Source organism: Amblyomma maculatum, chromosome 10, assembly GCF_055883805.1.
Source record: "Amblyomma maculatum isolate TAMU_Amacu chromosome 10, ASM5588380v1, whole genome shotgun sequence".
Classification (NCBI taxonomy): Eukaryota; Metazoa; Arthropoda; class Arachnida; order Ixodida; family Ixodidae; genus Amblyomma; species Amblyomma maculatum.
In genome coordinates, this window is record NC_139353.1 from 25750460 (window position 1) to 25772174 (window position 21715).

Here is a 21715-nt window from a genome sequence, read left to right on the forward strand (position 1 = left end):
TATAATGGGAAGGTAAAGCGCTTCATGCTGCGTCATTATTGCTTTACTGATTGTTTAACCGAAATGTATTTATTTCTGCAGTATAGGTTCCATTTCACTTCGCTTCTCTTAATAAACCTCCACAGGGGTCCATGTATTCTACGAGGCCATCATGTGCTTTCTAAAATACACCGGTGTAGCTCTATTTTACAGTTGATCTTAGGCCTGTATCCTTATCTCTCAAGCTAATATCGTAAGTGCACCTGCGAATGGACATCGACCAGTTTTACGACTGCAACGCCCGCACAGGTGCGGTCTGCACAGGTTAAGTGCAATAAGAGCTGGTGTCAACGACTTTTGCTGAAGTGCATCTGTGTGACGATGGAAAGAACGAGCGGGCACGGCAGACTAGGCACAATGAGACCGAACAGGGTAAAGTCGGAGTGTAACCGTGCACTGCATTCATGCACAGAAAATGGAGGAATGATCCCACAAGCTTGCGTCAGCCATCTTTGATGTACACTAAAACAAAGGCAGCTTTACCATAAACTCAGAGCAGGTAATTTTGACGCGTGCTTAAATTATTGCTCTCCCTTCTTTTCTGCGATAAATTTGCATGCATCAAAACTGGGCCCGCATTGCCAGGTATTACGAGAGACTCCGCTAGGTGACGTGTCTGTAAGAAGCTCCTGGAACTCTTTTGTACAAAGAAAACGAAGACTAACTGCATCAGTGACAGTCAGCTAGTTAACCTCTCCAGTTTTGAATTTCCGACTTATTACTGCTATGATCTGTGTACGTGCATTTCCTACTGTTACGTTATTGTTCACTGAAGTGCGCCACCGCGCCGGTCTGCGTCAGTAAATAAAAAGGCACGCATGACTGGACTATAGCCCTAGTGAAAAAACCGTATGAGGCACAATAACCTCGTACAGATTTCTCATATTAAACTTATACAAATCTCATTAATTCTCATATATTTCTCATATGATGAATGAGATCAGTATGACATTATATGAGACTTGTATGAGTTTTGTACGAGTTTAGTATGAGAATTTGTATGAGGTTATTGCGACTCATAGGTTTTTTTCACTAGGGAGTCAGTGCGTGGTATGCCCTCGACTGGCGTGCTGTTCTTCACTCTTGACCGGGAAATGTTCCCGACCCCGATTATCACACCTACGTGTTGCATAAGGCATATGTCTCAGCTATTTGAATTTCTCTTTTCTTCCTTAGCTTTGTATGTTTAGCGAGTGATTACATATATAGTTGTTTTGCATGAATAAGCACTTACGTATGCTACACGTTTTATTTTTGTAGAATGTTCAGCCCACCTATCATTTTCTTACAGCGCACTTTTACCTGGGAACTTAAACCAAGTTGCTGAAAAGCTTGCCTTACCTTAATTATGCAATTAAAGACGCCTGTCGTGGACCGGGTTATGATAATATGTCGGTGATTTCTTGCGATTACCATGCTAGCACTTCCGATTTAAGTTAACATGCATTGTGCTTGGGCTGGATGTGAAAAAAAAAATGAACTAGATCACATTGCTGAAAAAAAAAAAAAATTGCCGACGATTACGTTACTTCCTAATGCGAAATTTTAGCGCAGCTCATCAGCTGTTTCACTTTTCGATAGATTTAGGCAAAGATTTCGAGCAAGACACGTACAATTAGGCAACTTTTTATAATTTTTCACACGTATTCCTTCAAGAAACACTCCACTAACAGTTCTTAACTATCATGAAAGAAGCTTTGTGGTCGGAGAAATGAAGAGAGCAATTAAGTTATCGTGAGGTATCGAGCAGTGCGTGGACCTATAGGAACGTTGCACGACGAACAGATAGCAAGCAGCGACTGACTCATGCCGCTGACACAGCTAGCGAATGAAGAGAACATGACTTTGCGTTTCGGCTTGGGATGGACGCATCGTTATCCGCTGATAGCGAACCGGTGTTTCGGCAACCGGAGAGCACCCTCAGCGGCGAACGTGGGTGTGCGCGCAGCAACCAGATAACACGCGTGGTTGGCGTCATGCAGGAAGAGGGGAGCTGAGCTGTGGGGCTGAAAAGGGGGAGGAGCTGGTTACGAGGCCGACGCCGACGCGAAACCCTGGAACGGGCGCCAAATATCTTCAGAAGATAATGCCATAAGGATGAAAACGAAACAAGATGGGCTCCCGGTGTGCATATCAGATATATATGTAAGGTGTCATAAGAAGAGCTTTGTTTTAACCAATGGAGGAAGCTATAAAAGTTAATTTTGAGATTGACTTAGGGGCACCATCATCTCGAGTTTAGTGTGGTCTCGACAGCAGACATTCTGGGCTGGGTAGTTTCTTGCACCACAAATTAACCAATGCAATCAAGATCTCTGCAGCTGGCAGAAAGATCGGAGCCCTGAGCACAATAACGTTGAGTTCGGTCCTTTACTGAAGACAGCCGTAGTGAATGTCCTGATTTATTTTTAAGCGCTATAGACTGTCGTTTCCAATCCACCTAACAGGATCATTGCCTGCCTGACCTGCATTCCCTTGGACCTGCCCTGAATGTAGTCCTCATCGCAGATGCACATCTGGATGGTTCTAGGTGACAGGGAACGGGACCGCACAATGATTGGTCGGCGGGTTGTGTGGCGTCACAAGATTACGTGACATGGCCAAGCTGGCCGGATGTGCCCAATTGGGCTACCCATCGAGACCCTTATATGCTTAGACAGACACACTACTAGACCGTGCAAGCAGGTTCGCCCAGGTTTGTTAATGCTGGGCTCTATATCTGCGTCGCTTCAACTAACTTGGTCAGCATATAATATATAATATGTCTTCCGGAGCAAGCAAGTTGAAACCATGGGAAACATGAACAGTCAATAGAAACAATGCAAAACCAACACTAATTATTCTAACGTGCCCGATGATTTGTGGTAAGCCCAGCTAAACCAGCCATCGATTTCTTTTTAATTTCTCACCAATAAAACGTTTATGTCCGTAACTCTCTGAACGCGGAAATCGAGGCTTGGAGCATTAACGTGTTAAATATCGTGGTTTCTGAGCCATGACGAATAGGCATTCAGAGTGCACCACTTCATGGAGACTCCGTACCAGGGTGAGGCGTTGCAGTGTGGAGTATTCAACAGGCGTGAAGTTGCAGATCATTTCAAAATAATTTATTTCGTGCTCCCATACTTAGCCAGATTTTTATTTAGGGCGGGACTATTGCAGATTACCTATAAGATGAACTTTGGTTGAAAACCCTGGAATTGCTGAGCGGGTTTATGAAGACATATACATGGAGCCGCCTAGCGCAGGCTTTCGCTTGAGGTAACTGTCGCATCCCGAACGTTTTGAAGAACTGCGAATGGTACATTTTACTGGTACATGTTTTCTAGCGATCTGTACCGCATCTTTTGTTTCTACCAGCTAATGTGCTGCATTTTTAACATAAGCCATAAAGGAAGAGTGGGAACACAACGCCGCAGCATGCACGTTTATCGCCCTCTGCAAGTGAAATTCGGTGCTCTTCCTCCGTAGTGAGGCCACTTCTTGATGATCGCGTAGAGGGCATTGCCGGGACACGACGTACAATTGGCGTCGCGGTGACCGTGAAGCTTGTACCCGCGCTTGATGTGGCCCTGTGAAAATGGAGAACACAGTTAAACGGAACATCGTAGCTGTTCGCTTGGGCAACGGTACTCCTGCCTTTTTTGGAGTAGATACAGCATTTGGGGTATTCCCGCGGCTGAGAAAGTACAGAGAGAGAGAGAGAGAAAGAGAGAATAATTTAAAGAGAAGAAAGGTGGACCCGAAACAAATTGCTGACTGATACTTAAAGCATTGAAGCCGCTCTAGTCGCCGATCATCAATTTCCCGGGTGTTACTCCGCGTCTAGGTTTGAGTCTAGGTTTCAAATTTGCGTGCCCATAGGCATCTAGATGCGGTTGTAAGCATGTTTTGCGTCTCTGACGTGCTAGTGCTAAATAATCTCTCTGAATCTCACGACACAACACACTATCCTCCTGATACCTGGGATTAATTCTGAGGCCACAGTTTTTCCTCGGGCTTTTAGGATGAGTCAATATGATTACGAAGGTGAAAAGTGTTAAATATTTTCTGAATTGCACTGATGGGTTCAGCAGAGTGGGGCATGGACAAACATCAATAAAAACGTTTTAAAATGTAACCGTATGCATTGTTTGGGCTTTGACTCCGATGTCGTTGTATTGTTATCAACATTATATAGAATTAAAAGACCCTTTGAAGGTATGAAATAATAAAACAGTACTTGTTCTTCCAGCAGACATATCAAAGCCGCGACGATGAATGCCGCCCCTCTGCAATTCATGCTTCCGGAAACGTTTGTCGGAATCAGAACGATGTAATTTTGTCAATGCTGCTTAGATGGCGCCATTAGGTGTATAACACATTGGTCAACTGATTGTATACGGATATGTGAGCACTGGCTGAAAACGTAATGTCGAATATATTGTATCGAACAGAGGGTCCATAGGCTACTATAAGGAGGCTATGGAAAAGTTCATCCGCCGAAAATATGCACAGTGGTTGCTATCAGATTATATTTTTCAAAGCACTCCTGATTCCGCTAACAAGCTTGCGTTTTTCTTGAAGAATCCCCGTTATCAGCGTTGTAGCCGCGTTTCAAGTTAGGGTGCTGGTTGCTGGCAACAATTTAGGAAAAATACAGTTCAACAAGCTTACAACTTATTCTGAAATGACTTCCAAAAGTTCCCAGACCCCACGGATGGCTTTTAAGCTGTATAGTGGTGCATTTACGGCTCCTTATGACTTCAAAATATATCTGTGCTCCGTGTACGTCCTATAGGGCGCCTCTGAAAGCCCCCTTTAGCGGTCGTTTTCGGAAGTGCGCCTGGGAGAGCAGCTGCCGTGAGACACATAGGAAAGACAGTTAAGGAATCTCGAAAAAAGATCGTTCTTTTAAATTATTTTTCTACTACAGTCCAGTGTAGTACATCGTATAACAATTTCACGATGTCTGACACTTGTATCTTTTAACTCGTGTCTGGGCACTTATTACTTATGGTTGCCTACATTTATTCCGGCATAGTTATCTATTAGAACGCAATGAAGCAAAGGTATTCTTGTCTGTGCACGATGAACTGACTTACTGCTGCCTATCAAAAAAAAAAAAAAAATGTCCGTTATCCCTTCACATAGGAGGATATATGTTCTGGTGTTCACGAAAGAAAGCTTGGAAAAACAGGGGACGTGTCAGAATTACCTCTAGGAGGTTTGCGCGAATTTACCTTCTTCACACCGCAAGCAATCAACTTCTTGGCGGCAGCCAGCATCTTGGCGTTGGGCCTCTTTTTCGAGAAGTCGCCGATGAAGGAGATGGCGATAGCGTTTTTGTTGTATCCTATCGTGTGTGCCCCTTCAATGCCGAACCCACGTCCTTCGTAGACGCGACCGTCTCCGCCAATCAGGAAGCTGTAGCCGATGTCGGGCCACCCTGCGAGAACGGTTGATGTTCACAGCGTTTTCACCAACTAGATTGCCTTTGATATTGAGTATGCTTACGGCTCTATGCCTGCTACGTTCGGAGATAGACACTACCTTCGCCGCCGTCAAATGGCGGCTGGAAAGCCTTCTCGATATTCTGCCGATCCGTCATTACACCTATAAAACTACTGTTCCAAATAGAACGCCTTGTTTCAATTTAAAACTGGCTGGCGCCACCTGGCGGGGAATATGTTAAATTTTGGTGTAAAATACCGCTAGAGCGCCGCATTGAAAACCTGTAGAAAGCAAACGAGATTGCGGCTCTGCGTACTGCTTGTGTCAATATTTGGATCCGCAACTTTATAACAGCAGCGAACTTTCCTTTCTTTACGTTGCTTCATAAACATAGTGTTAAAGAAAAGACACCTCCTCTAAATCGCTGATTGATTTTAAAACATCAAACCCAGTTTACTTCGTCGAATAATCGAGATACCTTCATATATTTTGCAGTAATGTGTTATTTAATTAATTAAACCCTGTTTGTTTCTGAAAACCCCGCTTAATGTCAGAAATGGTCATAGCGAAAAGCAGCTCGGGGGAAGACGATGGACTGACTGAAACTAACTACTAATTGAACTTTATTGGTGTAATTGTGTGGATTCACCTACGTCGTAGTTATGACACAAACGGATCACGGCAGACACTAAACAAAGGCCAAAAAACACCATTATGCAGCATGTCTGATTCAACGTATGAACGAGAGTATGCGCCAAAAAGTACGCTCTCTTATTTTGGTAGGCAGACTCCAGAAACTTGAATTCTGATGAATATTCTTACTTTCTCGCCTGCAGTATCCTTCCTAAAACTATTTGGCTGATCTCAGTGTATGCATGGAAGAATGGACACATAAGGAAAAAAATAAGGCAAACTTTCTAAAGCTGCTGAATAGGGGCTAAACAAGCGTGCTGTCGAACCCCTATTAAGCAAATTCAACCTCTCATTATTGTGCTTCAGATCAGGTTATGTTTTAAAGATATTTAGCCTTTATTGGACGTTTCTAAGTCTTTGTTTGTTTCTCTAAGCTGAGTATTTAGATGCCTTCTTGCACTGCAGCTAACTTGGGCTCTCAATTCATTCCTGTTGAAGCATTCCGTTGGGTCGTTCCCTTTGGAGGTGGTGGCGTTTGTTACACTGGCATAAATGCTTCACCTTAGTCACTGACTTGCATAATTTGTCTGTACCGGTGTCCCATAAGGTCACGGATCATGTAAAGCACTAATCGTGGCTCAGTGTTGAAGCCTTCTGGTAAAGGATTCGAGAAGCACCGTCCATTCGCCATCCTTCCTGTGTGTCTCTTTTCATCGTATTTACCGATTGTTCCAAGATTTCATGTTTCAATTGATATCAGTTAAGACCTTGGTTTTAATCTCGTACACCTTATAGCAACACTCAAATTTGCATCTTTTCGGAGTGAAGCTGCCCATACTTTTAAAGCGTATACGTCATCCTGTCGGCGACTGTGTGCACTGAAATTAGGGCCACTCTAACTTCTGGTTTATTCAAAGGCAGGCACATTACCACAGAAGATGTAAAACGCATACATTAAAAAAGTCCCTGTTAATTCGAATTGCACCCAACATGAACACAGTTCTGGCTCACAGGCAGCTCGAATTAGCGGCAGTCAATGACAGTCCTTTGGAATTCCACAATGCGCGATGTGTTCGCGTCGAGCAAAACGAAATAAAGTTCAATCAATCAATCAATCAATCAATCAATCAATCAATCAATCAATCAATCAAATTACTTTCCTCACAATAACAGTAAAAAGCATACATGTAAACCATCTGGGCCCTTAGCTTTCTTTGCTAGACATGGGCTTATGCATGAAGCACAAAAAATAATAGCAGGACAGCACTACTTGTACACCAGTTTCGTGTATTGTAAAATAATCTAATAGTTACAAAAATAAATAGTGAAACATCAAAGGAATTGTAGACTAGTTGCACAAACGGTAAAAACTGACTAAGGGAGGACATCAATGCTTCAGGAGTCACGTATAATGATCACTCCTGAAGAATTTTCTTATTTCGGGTATGGAAAAATGACCTATATTTAAGTTCGCCGCACTGTTAATAATTGGAAGGTTAAATGGTTCGCACTCACTGTTGTTGTTCATGTGATAATTCTGGTGGCCCCTCATCAAGCGGCTGCAAGAAGCCAGGCTGTTGCAACCGGCACCCGTTGTGTGATGGATAAAAACTCGTTGGGCCTGCTTGGGCCGCATGGGACTCCGACCTCGCGGACGCCGGGCCCCCCACTTTTTCCGGGACACCACGCCGGGGCACTGCGCATCTGCGCACGCGCATTGACAGCTACTGTGAGAGAGCACAGGCTGCGAATAAATCAGGGTAGAGTAAATGCGGAAGAATTTAGTTTCTATAAAATCATCCGAGAGTAGAAACTACCCTTTTTGGCGGGTGGAGTGGTACGTGTCTCGGAAAGTTAAGGGTCATTCAGTTACTAGTTCAAATTCAAATTGTTTTTCTTTCCTTGAAAAAAAAAATATTAAAGTTGTGTTCAACACTCAAACTCTCCCCAACTCTATACTTCAGCAAAACTTGTTCCCCCAAGGATGAGGTTTAAAAACTAAGGAAAGATGTGGGAAATTTGGCATATCGCAAATGACGCAGGGGTCAAGCGGATACAGCTAGCACAGAACCGGGTTAATTGGAGAAATATGGGAGAGGCCTTCGCCCTGCAGTGGATATAGTCAGGCTGATAATGATGATGGTGATGGTGATGATGATGATGATGATGATGATGATGTTATTGGCAATGAGAAAATATGTGCGAAAATGAAAGCTGAGTCGTGGCTTTGCTGCCAGCCTGCTTATTCTTGTGACACGAATCCGACATGTTGCACAAACATCCTGGATTGTGCCCGAATGATACGGTGGACCGAAGTGGATAGGTTGAAATGCGCTGGGGGCAGGCTGAGATGCACAGGCTTTCTAGTAGGCTAGAGCCATTTGCTTCCCGCTTTCGGTTTATATATCTGATTCAGGAAGAACCAAAGCGAAAATTTTCAGACGTGCTCTTTCTGTATCATCGCCAACGTATACGAATATAGCGCAATGCGTTAGGCTTGCTCATTAGTTTTTGACGAGAATGAGAAATGACAAGGCCTACGGATTTACACCGTTTACCGAACATAAGTTATAGGCTTCGTGCAAGCTTTTGTTTTTATTCCGCAGTACTGCGACTACAACCTGTTGATTTAATTTTTGTCGTCTCTAATCACAACTGTCCGGAGAAATTAGATTACGTGATCTGTCTTTGCCCTTTAGGAAGATCAGTCTAGAACAATGCGCAAGGCAGTTGAAAGAATAATGATTAACGCACAAAGAGTTAGGAAAAACCTCAGTTGTACAAAGGACGAACTCACCAGCCTCCTCAAGTAGAACGGAAAGTAGGATGACAAACACAGCAAGCACTGCGAACGTGCTCCGTCCTATTGCCATCTTTGGAGGTTTTCTTCGTCAGGCCTCTGTTGAGGATGTCGCGGCCTTTTGGAACGGAGGTCTTGAGAAGGTGAAGCTGCTGATCTTCAGTTGCTGTTAGATGGCTCTATCCTGAGTGCATGTAGCCAAAGTGGTTCATTAACAAATGGGCGTAGGTTCAGATATTACGTTCTGTAAGTGCTCCTCTCTTGCAGAGAGAACTCACGTACAGACACAGATTCAGACGGCCTCACTAGTTCGAGTGCTCGGCGGAGGCTTTTCAAACCGTTTTAAATGAAAAGTGAGCAGCAGGGGCAGAGCGGAGAGCCTGGATGGGCCCAGCTGCCCGCGCGTATAGTTCACCGTGGCGCGCTTTTGGATGTCCAAGTTTCATAGCTTTTTTATGGAATGTACTGCTGTACTGTATCAGAAAGCATCATACAGCGTACCTTTCGTAAGCTCTTCAAGAAAGCTAGCATAGAGAGTGCGCTGTGAACAGGCTGGGTAAGTTTTAACTGCTGGGCAGTTACAAAAGTGGCACACTCAATGCAAGATGTCAATTGTCGTTCGTTATAGAGGTGCGTTATACCTCACGGTAAGCAATTGTTTTTGCAGAAATGACATGCTATAAATGTGCTTATATGGGAGTTTTCATGAATTATTACTGTTCTCTTGTTATACCTTTTATTTAAATTATAAACCGTTTAATTAATATAGTGAGTTTTGAACGGGCTTTTAATCGAATCTGTTCGTTCTCGCTTATATTTTTGATTTAATGTTGAATAATATATATATATATATATATATATATATATATATATATATATATATATATATATATATATATATATATATATATATATATATATATATATATATATATAGAGAGAGAGAGAGAGAGAGAGAGAGAGATCGAGATCGAGTAGGTTTCAATGGGCCAGATAAAGTAGAGCGTTACGACGCACGCGACTGTTCGTTTTCACAGTTTATTTTGTCGACAGTTCCGGGAATGGTATTCCCTTCGTCAGGACAACTTTACAATATATAAATGGGAATGGCAATGGCCTGGCATAGTACGGTGCTGTGCGATGCGGCATGGTACGGTAGGTTACGGTACTGTAAGGCATGCACGATAACTATGGGAGTCAACGTCTCAGAGCTGCAGACACGCCATGAGATCCGCCCTATTAGGAGGCTGCGGACAAATTGCGGCAATCTATGATTCTTATTGCGCACACTGAGCGGCACCCGTACGTTTTGCATTTCGCCGCTACCTACGCGCAGTCGCCACATCCGGAATTTTTATGCGCAAGTGATGAGTAAGCTTAACTCTGTGAAGCTACGGAGTGCTGGTACCGTTAGCAATGGTCCCATATTCCTATGCGCTCATGAGCAGGAATGGAAATAATGGTGATAATATTAAAAGCAAGGGGTACAGGTTTAACGTCCTGCAGTTACCTAAAGTCGTGCGAAAAGCAATCAAAGTGTCCCCCTTCCCAAGAAACGTACACCCGATCCACAATCAAGGAAGAAGGCTCGCCCGCGCCAAAGCCCTCGCTGCGGACGCGGCACAGTTTCCCGACCAGACAGCTTTCGTGGATGCAGCGTACATACCGGGAAAGCATGCCTACTCGGTAGCAGTAGTCGACGGACAGGGGCGTACGCGCAGCTCACTCACACTTTACACCAAGAAGCCAGAGGTAGCTGAACAAGCAGCGATATCTTCATCATCATCATCAGCCTGACTATACCCACTGCAGGGCGAAGGCCTCTCCCATATTTCTCCACTTAACCCGGTTCTGTGCTAGCTGCATCCACTTGACCCCTGCGAACTTCTTAATCTCATCCGCCGACCTAACTTTCTGCCGCCCCCTGCTATATTTTCCACTTTCCTTCCCTTGTAATCCAGTTTGTTACCCTAAGCTACCATCGGTTATCCTCTCTTCGCACTACATGTCCTGCCCATGTCCATTTCTTCTTCTTAATTTCCACTAGAATGTCGGTAACGAGTTATTTCTGTGACCCACTCTGCACGCTTCCTATCTCTTAATGTTACCCCTACCATTTTTCAGTAGCGATAGCACTAGCTCTAAAAGACTCGAACTTCAAAACTGTATACAGAGACTCTAGAGCAGCCACTCGAGCTTTCGCCAAGGGCGGGATAGACAAGACGGCGCTACGGATCTTAGGCGGAAGTAACATCACCGATCACTCCATCGTATGGTTCCCGGCACACATGGGCAGCTTAGGGGGCGGCCTGCGGAATCTCAATGAGATCGCACACGAGGCGGCGCGAGGACTCATCGACCGCGTCCCTCCGGTTTCCCCTGCTACTCCACATATCGAGTACAGATATCAATTATTCCCGTACAACGAGCTCACTAAGCACTTTTACCTAGGCAGACGAGCATTTCCCCTCTCAGATAAGAAATTAACCCGCAGCCAATCAGTCACGTTACGCTTGCTCCAAACGAACTCATACCCCAACCCCTGGCGCATGAAGCACATCGACCCAGACTACGACGGACAACATGTGGGTGAACGGTGCAGTGACCGTGTAGACTTAAACCATATGCTGTGTGGTTGTGCATCGAGCGACGCCTACGCCAATAACAAGGAACGTTGGGACAAAGTGTTAAAAAGTGCTTCACTACATGATCAGCTTCGGGCTGTCCAGGAGGCCCGCGCGGCGGCGGAGAGCTTCGGGCTCTCTGTGCCGACGTGGGAGCTGCCCTCTACACCTGGCGCTTAGCCGAGTGTCCTCCAGGACCCCTACTGTGGGAAATAAAGTTTTACCAAACCAAACCAACAAAATGAAATCTACCGAGGAATTAATGTATTTGGTACATACGTTAGGATGAAGCCTCTTCAAGATGCTGCGGAATCGTGTCACGAAATGTATAACCTACACCACCCAATTTCGTCGCTTCCCCTTAACTATATTTATATACATTTAAGAAGAACGGAAAATGCCTGTAATTGAGCGCTCGTCCTCGCTTAGTTTCGCCTGCAGTTGTCAGTTCTATGCCATATACTTTACCTCTAGCCAAACAAGGATGTCTCCTCGGGTAAGCATACGTTTTGTTCTGGGCGCATTTGTCTACCGTTTTCTTCGCATTTATCCTCCGCATTGTTCATCGCAGTCAGCAACATCTTCCGGCTCTCACCTGACCCACTGAATAATGGATGTGACTATATACAATGCATACATGCAGATTGTTCGTAATATATCTTGACCACAGCGGAATTACGGCGGCAAATGCAGAGAAGGCCAGCCATCTCAATAACTTCGCACGTGCCTAATTTATTATCCACCTGTCAAGACTGTTTTTCGTGCTGATTTCCATCTTAAATGTGTGCAGTGCCCGCACAGCCGGAGGAACTAAACGGAAAGCCTTAGCCGGTGCATCGATTTCACTCTGTCGTCACTGTGGAGGTTTCATTGACAAGCTAACGCAGTTTTCTCGCAAGAAAAAAAAAAAAGCAAAAACACAAAAACAAGCTCCGCACACAAAAATCGTCACACTCCCAACGTCAGCCACTACAGCAACTGAAGTTTGCATCCAAAAACTAACTGTATGCTAAACACATTTGCTCTCGTTTTTCAAGCAGAAACGTGGACCCGCCATTGTTCTCTGTTACCGTGGCGCTGCACGCAAATGAAACGCTCTCGTACAGGAGAACCCTTTTGTGCTCATTGTTCCAGGTGAACAAGCCTGCCCTGGCTTCTTTTCGCAGTGTACCGCACAGATCCGTGCGGAACCTCGTCTCTGTTTCGGGGCTGTCCCATGCCTTATATTGTTGCCTGTTCTTTTGATTCTGCGAAGCTGTGCCCGACAGCCAACAAGCACTGCAGCCAAACATAGATTCCTGTAACAAAACTTGAAATTGGCCTAGATGGTGCATATATTCCTTTGGCTTCCATTTTCCCGTTTCGTTTATTTTACGCATAGGTCTTCAATTCTACCAGTTGCGAAACTTCCCATATGGCACATGTATAAAAAACCCGCAGTTTTGATTGGTCAAAATTCGGGTGTATACGAATAGCAGCTCGAAATGCTGTCCGTCTTACCTCCGTAAGAGAAAGCGGCTATGACATGCTGCGGCAGCGGCCCAACGAGAGAAGCATGCAGACCTAATGCGACGCAGGCGTTTTGCGATGGCTGAATTGGAGGAGAGGGTGAGGACTTTGCACGTCTAACATCTAATCAGCCTTTTACCTTTACATTCTTCGAAAGTTATTTGCATCACCCGTAATTTTTGGGTAATTAACATGTCTAAGAGAGGTAGGGGATTTCAATAAGTATAATATTGCTTTAACAATGGTTATTTAGTACTTGTCGTGTTTTTTACAGGTTGAACAACTTTCAATCCAAAAATTAATATAATGGTGTTATAAAATATTTTTTTGCAATATCCTTTCTTCCACCTGATGGAAAGCCAGAAAGCCTAATAAAATGACGTAAAAGACTATTTAAACGTCATCCACTTGTTACTGCTTGCTGGGTGCCATGGCGATCAATTTTTCAGACATGATATAGTTGCGCGAAAAAAGACACACACAAGAAAGGGTACAGGACGAGTACTGCACCACTATACCGGCTGCGGTCGTCCTGTACCCTGTCTTGTGTGTGTGTGTTTTCACGCAACTATATCATGTCTGAAGAATTGCGCCAACTAGCCCCACAACACATCCTACTGAATCAATTTTACATCCCTTTAAATTTTTATTCTGTGCTTAGCATAAACATCTATACACTGCATTCGCGATTCATCACATGAAAAACTAACTTTAATATTCCGTTGCATATCGGATTCTAGGAGCCCAACAAAATTAAAGGGGCTAAAATAGAAAAAAAAAATTGTCAAGGGCACATAAGGCTGCTGCAGTAAATGAATGAAAACCCTTGTATTCATTATAGTCAAATATTTTCGAATGAGGTTTTCGACACGCATAAAAGTTATTTCAGCTGTGTTTTATTCTGCGTGTGTGTGTTCGCGTCTTCCGCGTAGGCTTCCATGACTTTGTATTAAGTGGATACAATTGGATGTACAGTCGTGAGCAAAAGTGAAGAGACCACGTTAACTGCTACGATTGCTTTGTTCATGTATAAAAAGATGTGCCAGAGAACATCGCTTGGGAAAAAAGGCAAGTATATTAAGCATGGTACCTAATGCATTACTCAGAAATACCTGTTTCACTGTCAGAAAAAGCTGGCAGGTAGTTTTCTATAAGCTCGTGGTCTCTCCACTTTTGCTCACGACTGTACATATATCGTTGCTTCGAATGCCTTTCGCAAGCTATAGGCTCCGAGTTGACTAGCACATGTATGCCATATGCAATGGGAAATTGTATTGAATCGCCACGCTGTGTGGCAAGTTGTTACAACACAGTTGTGATGCCAATATCAGAAAAACTGGCCCCATAAGCAGCACGGGCAGTGTTGAGCACATATGAACCAGCGAGAAGCTTGGGGTACTTTGAGGTGACGGTGGCCTTGTCACTCTAATGACCCTCGATGCATCCCTGGTGATGCATCATAATGAATGATGGACTTGCTGTGTGCGCCACATAGCCGATTTATGACATCGCCCTGTTCTTGCCATCGATGCGACATTTATAATATTATCGCGTGGTAGTCACAATGCCGTAGGCGACAAACTAAGGGACCAGCGTTGTACTAAAAGAAACTCCTTACTGGGCTGACTTGCGCCCACCCAAGAATTAAGCAACATGGCGGCGTCGACAGCAGCAATAGTGCTCGTCGGTAGAACTATGAATTCCCGTATAATTCGGCAGCGCTCAGATTAAAATGGGCGAAGAACCTAGATAACCGGCCAACGGAACCTGGAAAAGTCTGGAACAGTATGGAAACAGTCGTGCTTCGCTGCGATCACACGGGAAAAATCTCCGCTTCTTGCTATATAAAGAAAGCGACAACAAGCATGAGTAAAAACGCTATAATCACAGTAAGGGCACGTGCTGGTGGCTGTTGAAAACAACAACAAATAAGCCTTCGATGTTTCGCGACAATATCTCGTCGGGGGAACTCAAAATGTCGCCGGCTATTGTCGTGATGAGGCAAGCAATCTTTTTGCATCAAAAGAGTCTGGGTTAAATTCTCTTCCCAAGCCTATGGACCTTTTCACGACCCTCGGAGAAACCGGTTTGACTGGGCTGTGAAGCAGGCCTGGGGGAAGAATCCTCAGCTTTCTCCTGTGTTATTAACACAGCCCAGTTTCCAACAAGGCAGCGCCCCTTGGGCAATTTTGAAAAGGTCTATAGCAGCAGCATGGAAAAGCCGACCTAAAAAAAAAAAAAAAAAAAAAAAAAAATATATATATATATATATATATATATATATATATATATATATATATATATATATATATATATATATATATTCGTTCAATATTTTGCACCGCAGAAAGCACGTGTGGTTTAGCTCTGCCTTTATTAATGCAGTATTGGTTAGCTGCCCAGCTTTTGGTCTACCGTACTTTCAATGGCGCAATCTGCCATGTTGTGCACATGCGGAAATGCGAGATTATCTGCAAGAACGGATAACATAACAATTGAAGGGACAGAGATATGGTGTCCAATGAGGGTAAGAAAGCCGATACTAAGAGATACGAATCGCCTATCACCCGTTCACAGCAGCACCACAGATATCTGGGATTAAAAATAACATCCTCTTTTTCGCCCTCACTACAGAGAGAGAGAGAGAGAAAGAGAAAGAACAGACCGGTAACGCTCTCCACCCATGCATGCGTCACAAAGTCAATCCGGCTCACTTGTATACTTGCTACCTCCACCGCCTACAGAGTGCCCGCTACTGATGCCTCGCAGTAGCGAAAGCGGGGAGTTTAAGCTTCGGGAACTGCCGTCTTAGGCGAAGTTCACGCTAAAAGGGCTGCGTTGATTGTAGCGACAGAGTACGAAGCGTCAGCGCCAACCTGCCGGCACTGATCAATCCGCCGCCTCAAGCTGACATGCATAGTCACAAGCGCGAAGTACAGAACACACCGCAGTCGAGTTTGGAGCTAAGGATTGTTTTTTTGTTGATTAATGAAAGGAAAAGTTTATGATTTAATGTCTCAAAAGAAGAAAAAACTGAACAAGTGGGAGGCTGCTAGGCAAACTCTGCTCCTTTCGTTGCTTAATGAAAGGACGAGGTAATGATTCAACGCGTGAGTAGAATAGAAAGATGGGCGAGTTGGAGGCTTTTCTAGATGCGACGATGGCATAGTGCTCTAATGCAGTGGCGAGCGAAGCTGTTCTGTTCGTGTTGGCTTTGGTTCGAAAAGCACTCACGCCTGGAGAGTTTTATCAGTGGATTTCATTTCAGATCAAACAGCTGCTAACCGCACAATCTTACTGATAGCGGACACTTACGAAGATTACAATACGAGCTATGCAAGAGAAGTTTAACAAACTGGATTCCGAAAATAGGCAAGCACTGGGCAACAGAACTTTAGAGGGTGGATAAGTTAGTGAGTGAGTGAAAAACTTTATTAAGTATATTTAAGGGAGGGGGATGTGTAGGTGGGGTCCCTAGTCCGGGACTCCAGCGGCTGCCGTTGCTACCCGCGCACGTGTCACGAGGGCCCGTTGGGCCTCTAGTCCAGAGCTGGATAGGGCAGCCTCCCACCCCTCAATTGTTGGCACTGCATTCGGATCATCTGGAGGATTGTGTGGGCAGATTTCCAACTTAGCAAGTACGCCGCCGCTGCCACAGCATGGAACGGGGTTAAATGGAGAGATTTAGGAAACTCCTTTGTGCGGAAATGGGCGGGATCGGGCTGGTGATATCGGCACTTAGTGATAATTGTATCAATTGACACCATTCCCATTTAGGGATGTTGCTGTGATAAGCCAAAGCTAAGTCAGAAAAAAATCTATTTCCTCGAGGTCTTAGCACAGTGGCGTGATGCTAAATCATAAGCACTGTAAACACAACATAGCAGTTTACAGTGGAAAGTGCTGGATCCTGAGATAACGACGTCGCCACTTTACACAGCACCGGGCCAACCCGCCCCTTACGCTAGGATATGGTGCCACCACGCTAGAAAGCGGCCTAGCAGTCAACCATGACCCCTTCCCATGTGCTCCTCGAGGGAACGGTGCGGAGCAAAGATGTCGAAATCGGTTGCATAGCGCGGAACTGGGGTTTTGGGCATGAGCACCATGCTCGCGCAAAAGGTGGATTGGGAAATAGAGGAGGGGCCTTTGTTCGGCAGTGCGCGTAGGTTAGGCTTACGATGATAATAAGTTTATTTCAATCCTCAACCCAAATTGACATTGAGGCAAGGTCAAAAGGTTTTTCTCAATGGTTACGACTAAGCGTGACAGGTTGATAGTTCTCCGAGAAGGCTAAACACGTTCTTTTTTGCCCAGAATTGGGTTACTGAGTTACTAGAAAGTCGTAAGCACCAGCAACTGTGGAAAGTGCAATGTCTGTAACACGTTTCGCTGAAAAAAAGCAAGAATTTATTCTGAATGCAAATATGATACTTCGACGTAAAAATTCATTCTCTATGCGAGTTCGGAGAATTTGATAATTGCACTTTTCTTGCCGAAAATGTAAATTCGAATATAAGTGCCTTTTGGCACCATCTCGGATGCGCAGTATTTCGTAATGGGAAGGATGTGCCCGTGGTATTCGATGGTCTCCCTGTAGTTTTGGTCGATGAAAACGTTTCACAATCGTGGCGCGCACGCCGAAGTCAGGTGCACAACAGTTTAATTTTGCTGGTTCCCAACTGAACTCGTGGTTCTTTTACGAAGCCTCCGCAGCCACTGGCAGTGCCTCCATCCCTGCGGCCGTGTGGGGTTCCACGGCTGATGTCGGCTTCCGCTCGAGGACTTCAGCTTGTTCGTCTGCGGCGCGGCTCGGACCAGCTGTTCAGTGCAAGAAACGGTAGTTAAAATTACCAATAATATCAGTAAAATCCTAATTTATTAACAATTTTCACCTCCATCTAAGGTGCTGCACAGGCGAGAGCTTAAATATAATTTATGCACACACTACATACACATGCCACGAACTCGAATGCAACTAAAGCGTTCGACAAATATTTAGGCACATGGATACAGCTTAGATTTTTTTATCATAAGTCTCAGTCAGTTCAGTTCAGTCGTTCAGTCGTGTCCGACTCTTCGTGACCCTATGGACCATGTCACGCCACGCTTTCCTGCCTCTCACTATCTTACTAACATCACATAACTTCATCTGCAGCGCCTCGAGAATGCCATCTAACCATCGCGTTCGCTGCCTACCCCTTCTCCGGCGGCCCTCAACCTTTCCCAACATCAAATCTTTCTCCAGCGACTCCTCTCTTCTCATCAGATGACCAAAGTAGCTGAGCTTTAACTTTAGAATTTGGCCCTCCAATGAGCAGTCAGGGTTTATGGTCGACAATATCGACTGATTTGATCTTCTGGCAGTCCAAGGAACTCTCAAGAGTCATAAGTCTACATAACCTTAAAGGGCAACTCAGTGAGATTTTCTAACACTGCAAGTTAGCAGTCATTTCACGTTAATCGCCGTCACAACAAATCGTCATGCAAAATTACCTTATGCAACCATTTTAAGTTGACGAAAATAGGGAACCAAGGCAGAATATCTATTTGTAACCAGGGACAATGCTTCAGCAACGTAGCCATGACGTCACGAACACTATTACAATTTCACTCGCAGGCGCGCTCAGTGCCTGAAATAGAGACCTAGAAAGATGAGTCATTGTATAAAATATCGAGACCCAGACGGCCTCATTCCGCTATGAAAAATATTGTTAGTGATACGAGGAGCTTGATTAAAGTGCGGAGAATGCGGAGGTGTTGAGTATTAATGGTCCTCGCAGCAGAGAACATTCTACAAAATGTTTTGAACATGCTCGAATTTATCGAATTTAAAAATGGCTTTTTGCAACTTCTAGCGAAAACCTGTGGAAGAGCCCTCACCAACGGGGAGCGGCTCCGTGAGTGGAGTATCCCCAGCAATCAGCCCCAGCGCCGCTGCGTGGAAAGCGTCGCTCCGTGCGGCTCCTTTGCGCCGCTCTTCCCTGTAGCGGCCGTAGAAGAGGAGCGTGGCGTTGGCGTCATCCAAGATCATTTTCAGCATGCCTAAGGTCACCAGCGCGACCGAGCACAGCGCGAACACCCATACGCAGGCTCCCAGAGCGTTGTCACGCACAAAGCCCCGCATGTGCGGTCCGTACTTGTTGTGTTGCATCTGCAAGAGAACGGACATCATCAGCAGCCGCGGCATTGGTCAAGTCGACGTAGAAGCATGATTGGAAACATGGAGGAAGGAAAACCTAGGAGGGAGCATGACGTCACGCGGCCAACCTTCGCAAGCCAAATGCCGATGAAGACCCCGTTTTTTCGCTCTCCTAGTTAGACCCTTTGTTTTGATGTCGGTGCGTTTTAGTGCGCGCGGCTGTCTGCTGCGTGGGCTGCTGGGTGCTGCGCGTGCGGCGCCGATTCGCGCATGCGCGCGGTAGTAGATATCACCACACGATATCACGTAGTCTAACACGTAGGGACCGAATCGCTCCCTTTTATTTTTATGACTAGGCTTCACAGATATTGCCGCGCGCTCCCTCCTAGTTTTTCCTTCCTCCATGACTGGAAACAACTTTTCTCGCCAAAAGAGAAGGCCACCTGCTTGGTCTCCTACGTTTCCTAAAGACCATGGACTTGAGTCTCACGTAGGTCCCGGTTCCCTAGCCGTTTCTGGCCATCGGGGCTGAGTGATGCTTAAAGCAGCCCACAGTCACTGGATCCTGCCGCAGTGGCTCAGTAGTTACGCGCTTGGCTCTGATCCGGGGGTTCCTTCCCGTGGGTCTCGTTTTCATCAAGACGAATCGAAATGCGTCCGCGTGTTTGTTATACGATGTCAGTGCACGTTAAACTTGACCAGGTGGTCGAAATTACTGCGAAGTCCTCCACTACAGCAGATCTTTCTCTTTCCACTGTCCTCCCACCTTCCCTTCCCTTACGGCGCGGTTCAGGTGTCCGCAAAGAAAGCGTTAGAGTTACAGCGCCTTTAATTTCCTATAAACCAATTTAATTTTACAGCTATTAGCTGAATTATTCATGTTAGGTAACAGGTTAGCCGGCGTGATTTTTTAACTTGTAGGCGGTTATAGATCAGAATATTTAGCCGCTCCTGGGCGCGGCCATTTTCTGCCGATTGGCGCGCCGCCGCGCGGGCGCTTCCTTGTGGACTGCGGGGCCGCGGCCGCGCCTGCCTGGTGGCCACGTTTAGCTAGTGTTCGCGTGCTAGAGAATATTGCGAAAAATATTTTCAGCGCACGGTTGTGCTGGAGCAAGTTTATCTGCATTGTCGTAGAGTTAAAATCGACTCGTTATTAATCGGATTGTATTTAACGTTCACGCTAACCGTGTTGCTGCTCAGCACGCAGCCGCACTACAATGCTGCCGTTTCGGTGCTTAAACGTTTGTGAACAATTGAAAGCATTGCTCTTTTGTACGAGTCGTATATAATTCCACTTCTAATGAGTTCTTCCTGCCAGCCATTTCGATCCTCACCAATTTGGCTGTGCTGTCGCTTGCGTGGTGTGTACCAGTAACACCAACAAATTATCGCGGTGTTCACATCGGAATCGACAAGCTAATAACAGGCAAGTTTTGTTGCGCTTTATTATTTATAAACACCGTCGCATTAGGATCATTTCTATTCATCAGTGGAAAATCTAGCGCCTATCAAACCACGTAGCGCCTGTCTGTCAAACATGATGCATTTTCTTTAATCCTGCACCTACATTGTCGTACATGCAAAAGGAAGAAACAGCAGCAAAGAAATGCTAGCTGGAGCATGACAACTCAGTTTTCATGTTTTCATGTAGTGAAGTGCTCCGGAAATTTAACGAATACCTGAGGCTCTTCAACGTATGCTGACATTGCACACTACACTAGCGCCTTCACCTTCGTCTGCATCGAAGAGCGGCCATAGCTTCCGTGATTGAACCCATGTCTTTGGGCTCAGCAGTCAAGAGCCCTATCCACAGAGCCACTGCTGGAGGGCCCAACACCGTTTCTCTATTTCTTTGAAGTCTTGATCAAATATTAACACAGTACCGGCTGAATAAGAGTATATTCTATTTCGATGCTTTGGGTGTGTGTGAAAGATCTGTTTAGCAGTTTGGGCCAGGTCATGGCATGTAATGAAACTTGAGTCTCAGACAGAAACAACAAAAAGCTACTTCGCTCACCGTCTCGCACTCCGAATTCTCTCTGAAATAAGAAATTAACAATTTGGATTGCTTTTAGTCGGAGTGCAGACAGCGCAAAAAAAAATAATAATAATAAAACGAGAACGTAGGTTCTCGTCTTTTTTTTTTCTTTTTTTTTTTTTTGCGCTGTCTGCACTTATGGATTACCAACTCGAACAAGCGTCTATTGGGCTTCAAGTCTGTTGGACTTACACTCCCGTTAAGGAATGGCAAACGAAATCCACAAAAGACGAACCACTGGCAGCCGAAAACATACGTTTTGCCTAAGCAACCTTAAGCTCACCGATCCGGTTAAATCTCACACCATGGAGTCTGGTCCAAAATTCTACATTCTCATGTGCAAAGTAAAAGAATAAAAAAAAAGCAGTACGTGTGAATTTATTGCATGTGAAGGGCAGTCCCTGAAGAAAAAAAAAACACCACTGCTGTGCACAAACGGCGATTTACAGTTCGCAACCTGCATGGTAGTGTATACTTTCGTATATTGCGTCAACGAG

The 21715-nt window shown here is 45.0% G+C and overlaps 2 protein-coding genes across 3 annotated transcripts; both read right to left on the bottom strand.

Annotated features, from left to right (window-relative positions):
* Nucleotides 1–3105: 3105 nt before the first annotated feature.
* Nucleotides 3106–12055, bottom strand: LOC146175930 (peptidoglycan-recognition protein SB1-like). Of its 2 annotated transcripts, none has more exons than XM_084582300.1 (5): nucleotides 11998–12055; nucleotides 8903–9089; nucleotides 7621–7809; nucleotides 5262–5467; nucleotides 3106–3611 (listed from the first exon to the last, which is right to left on the bottom strand). In XM_084582300.1, exons 2-5 carry the CDS (start codon nucleotides 8976–8978, stop codon nucleotides 3468–3470), a joined length of 615 nt encoding a protein of 204 aa, XP_084438426.1. In that variant the 5' UTR covers nucleotides 8979–9089; nucleotides 11998–12055; the 3' UTR covers nucleotides 3106–3467. The 2 variants fall into 2 exon arrangements, with proteins under 2 accessions (XP_084438426.1, XP_084438425.1); XM_084582299.1 differs by lacking the exon at nucleotides 11998–12055 and adding an exon at nucleotides 11809–11986.
* Nucleotides 12056–17512: 5457 nt separating this feature from the next.
* On the bottom strand, nucleotides 17513–19180 carry LOC146175931 (uncharacterized). The gene is made up of 2 exons (XM_084582303.1): nucleotides 18922–19180; nucleotides 17513–17859 (listed from the first exon to the last, which is right to left on the bottom strand). Exons 1-2 carry the CDS (start codon nucleotides 19163–19165, stop codon nucleotides 17738–17740), a joined length of 366 nt encoding a protein of 121 aa, XP_084438429.1. The 5' UTR covers nucleotides 19166–19180; the 3' UTR covers nucleotides 17513–17737.
* Nucleotides 19181–21715: the final 2535 nt, after the last annotated feature.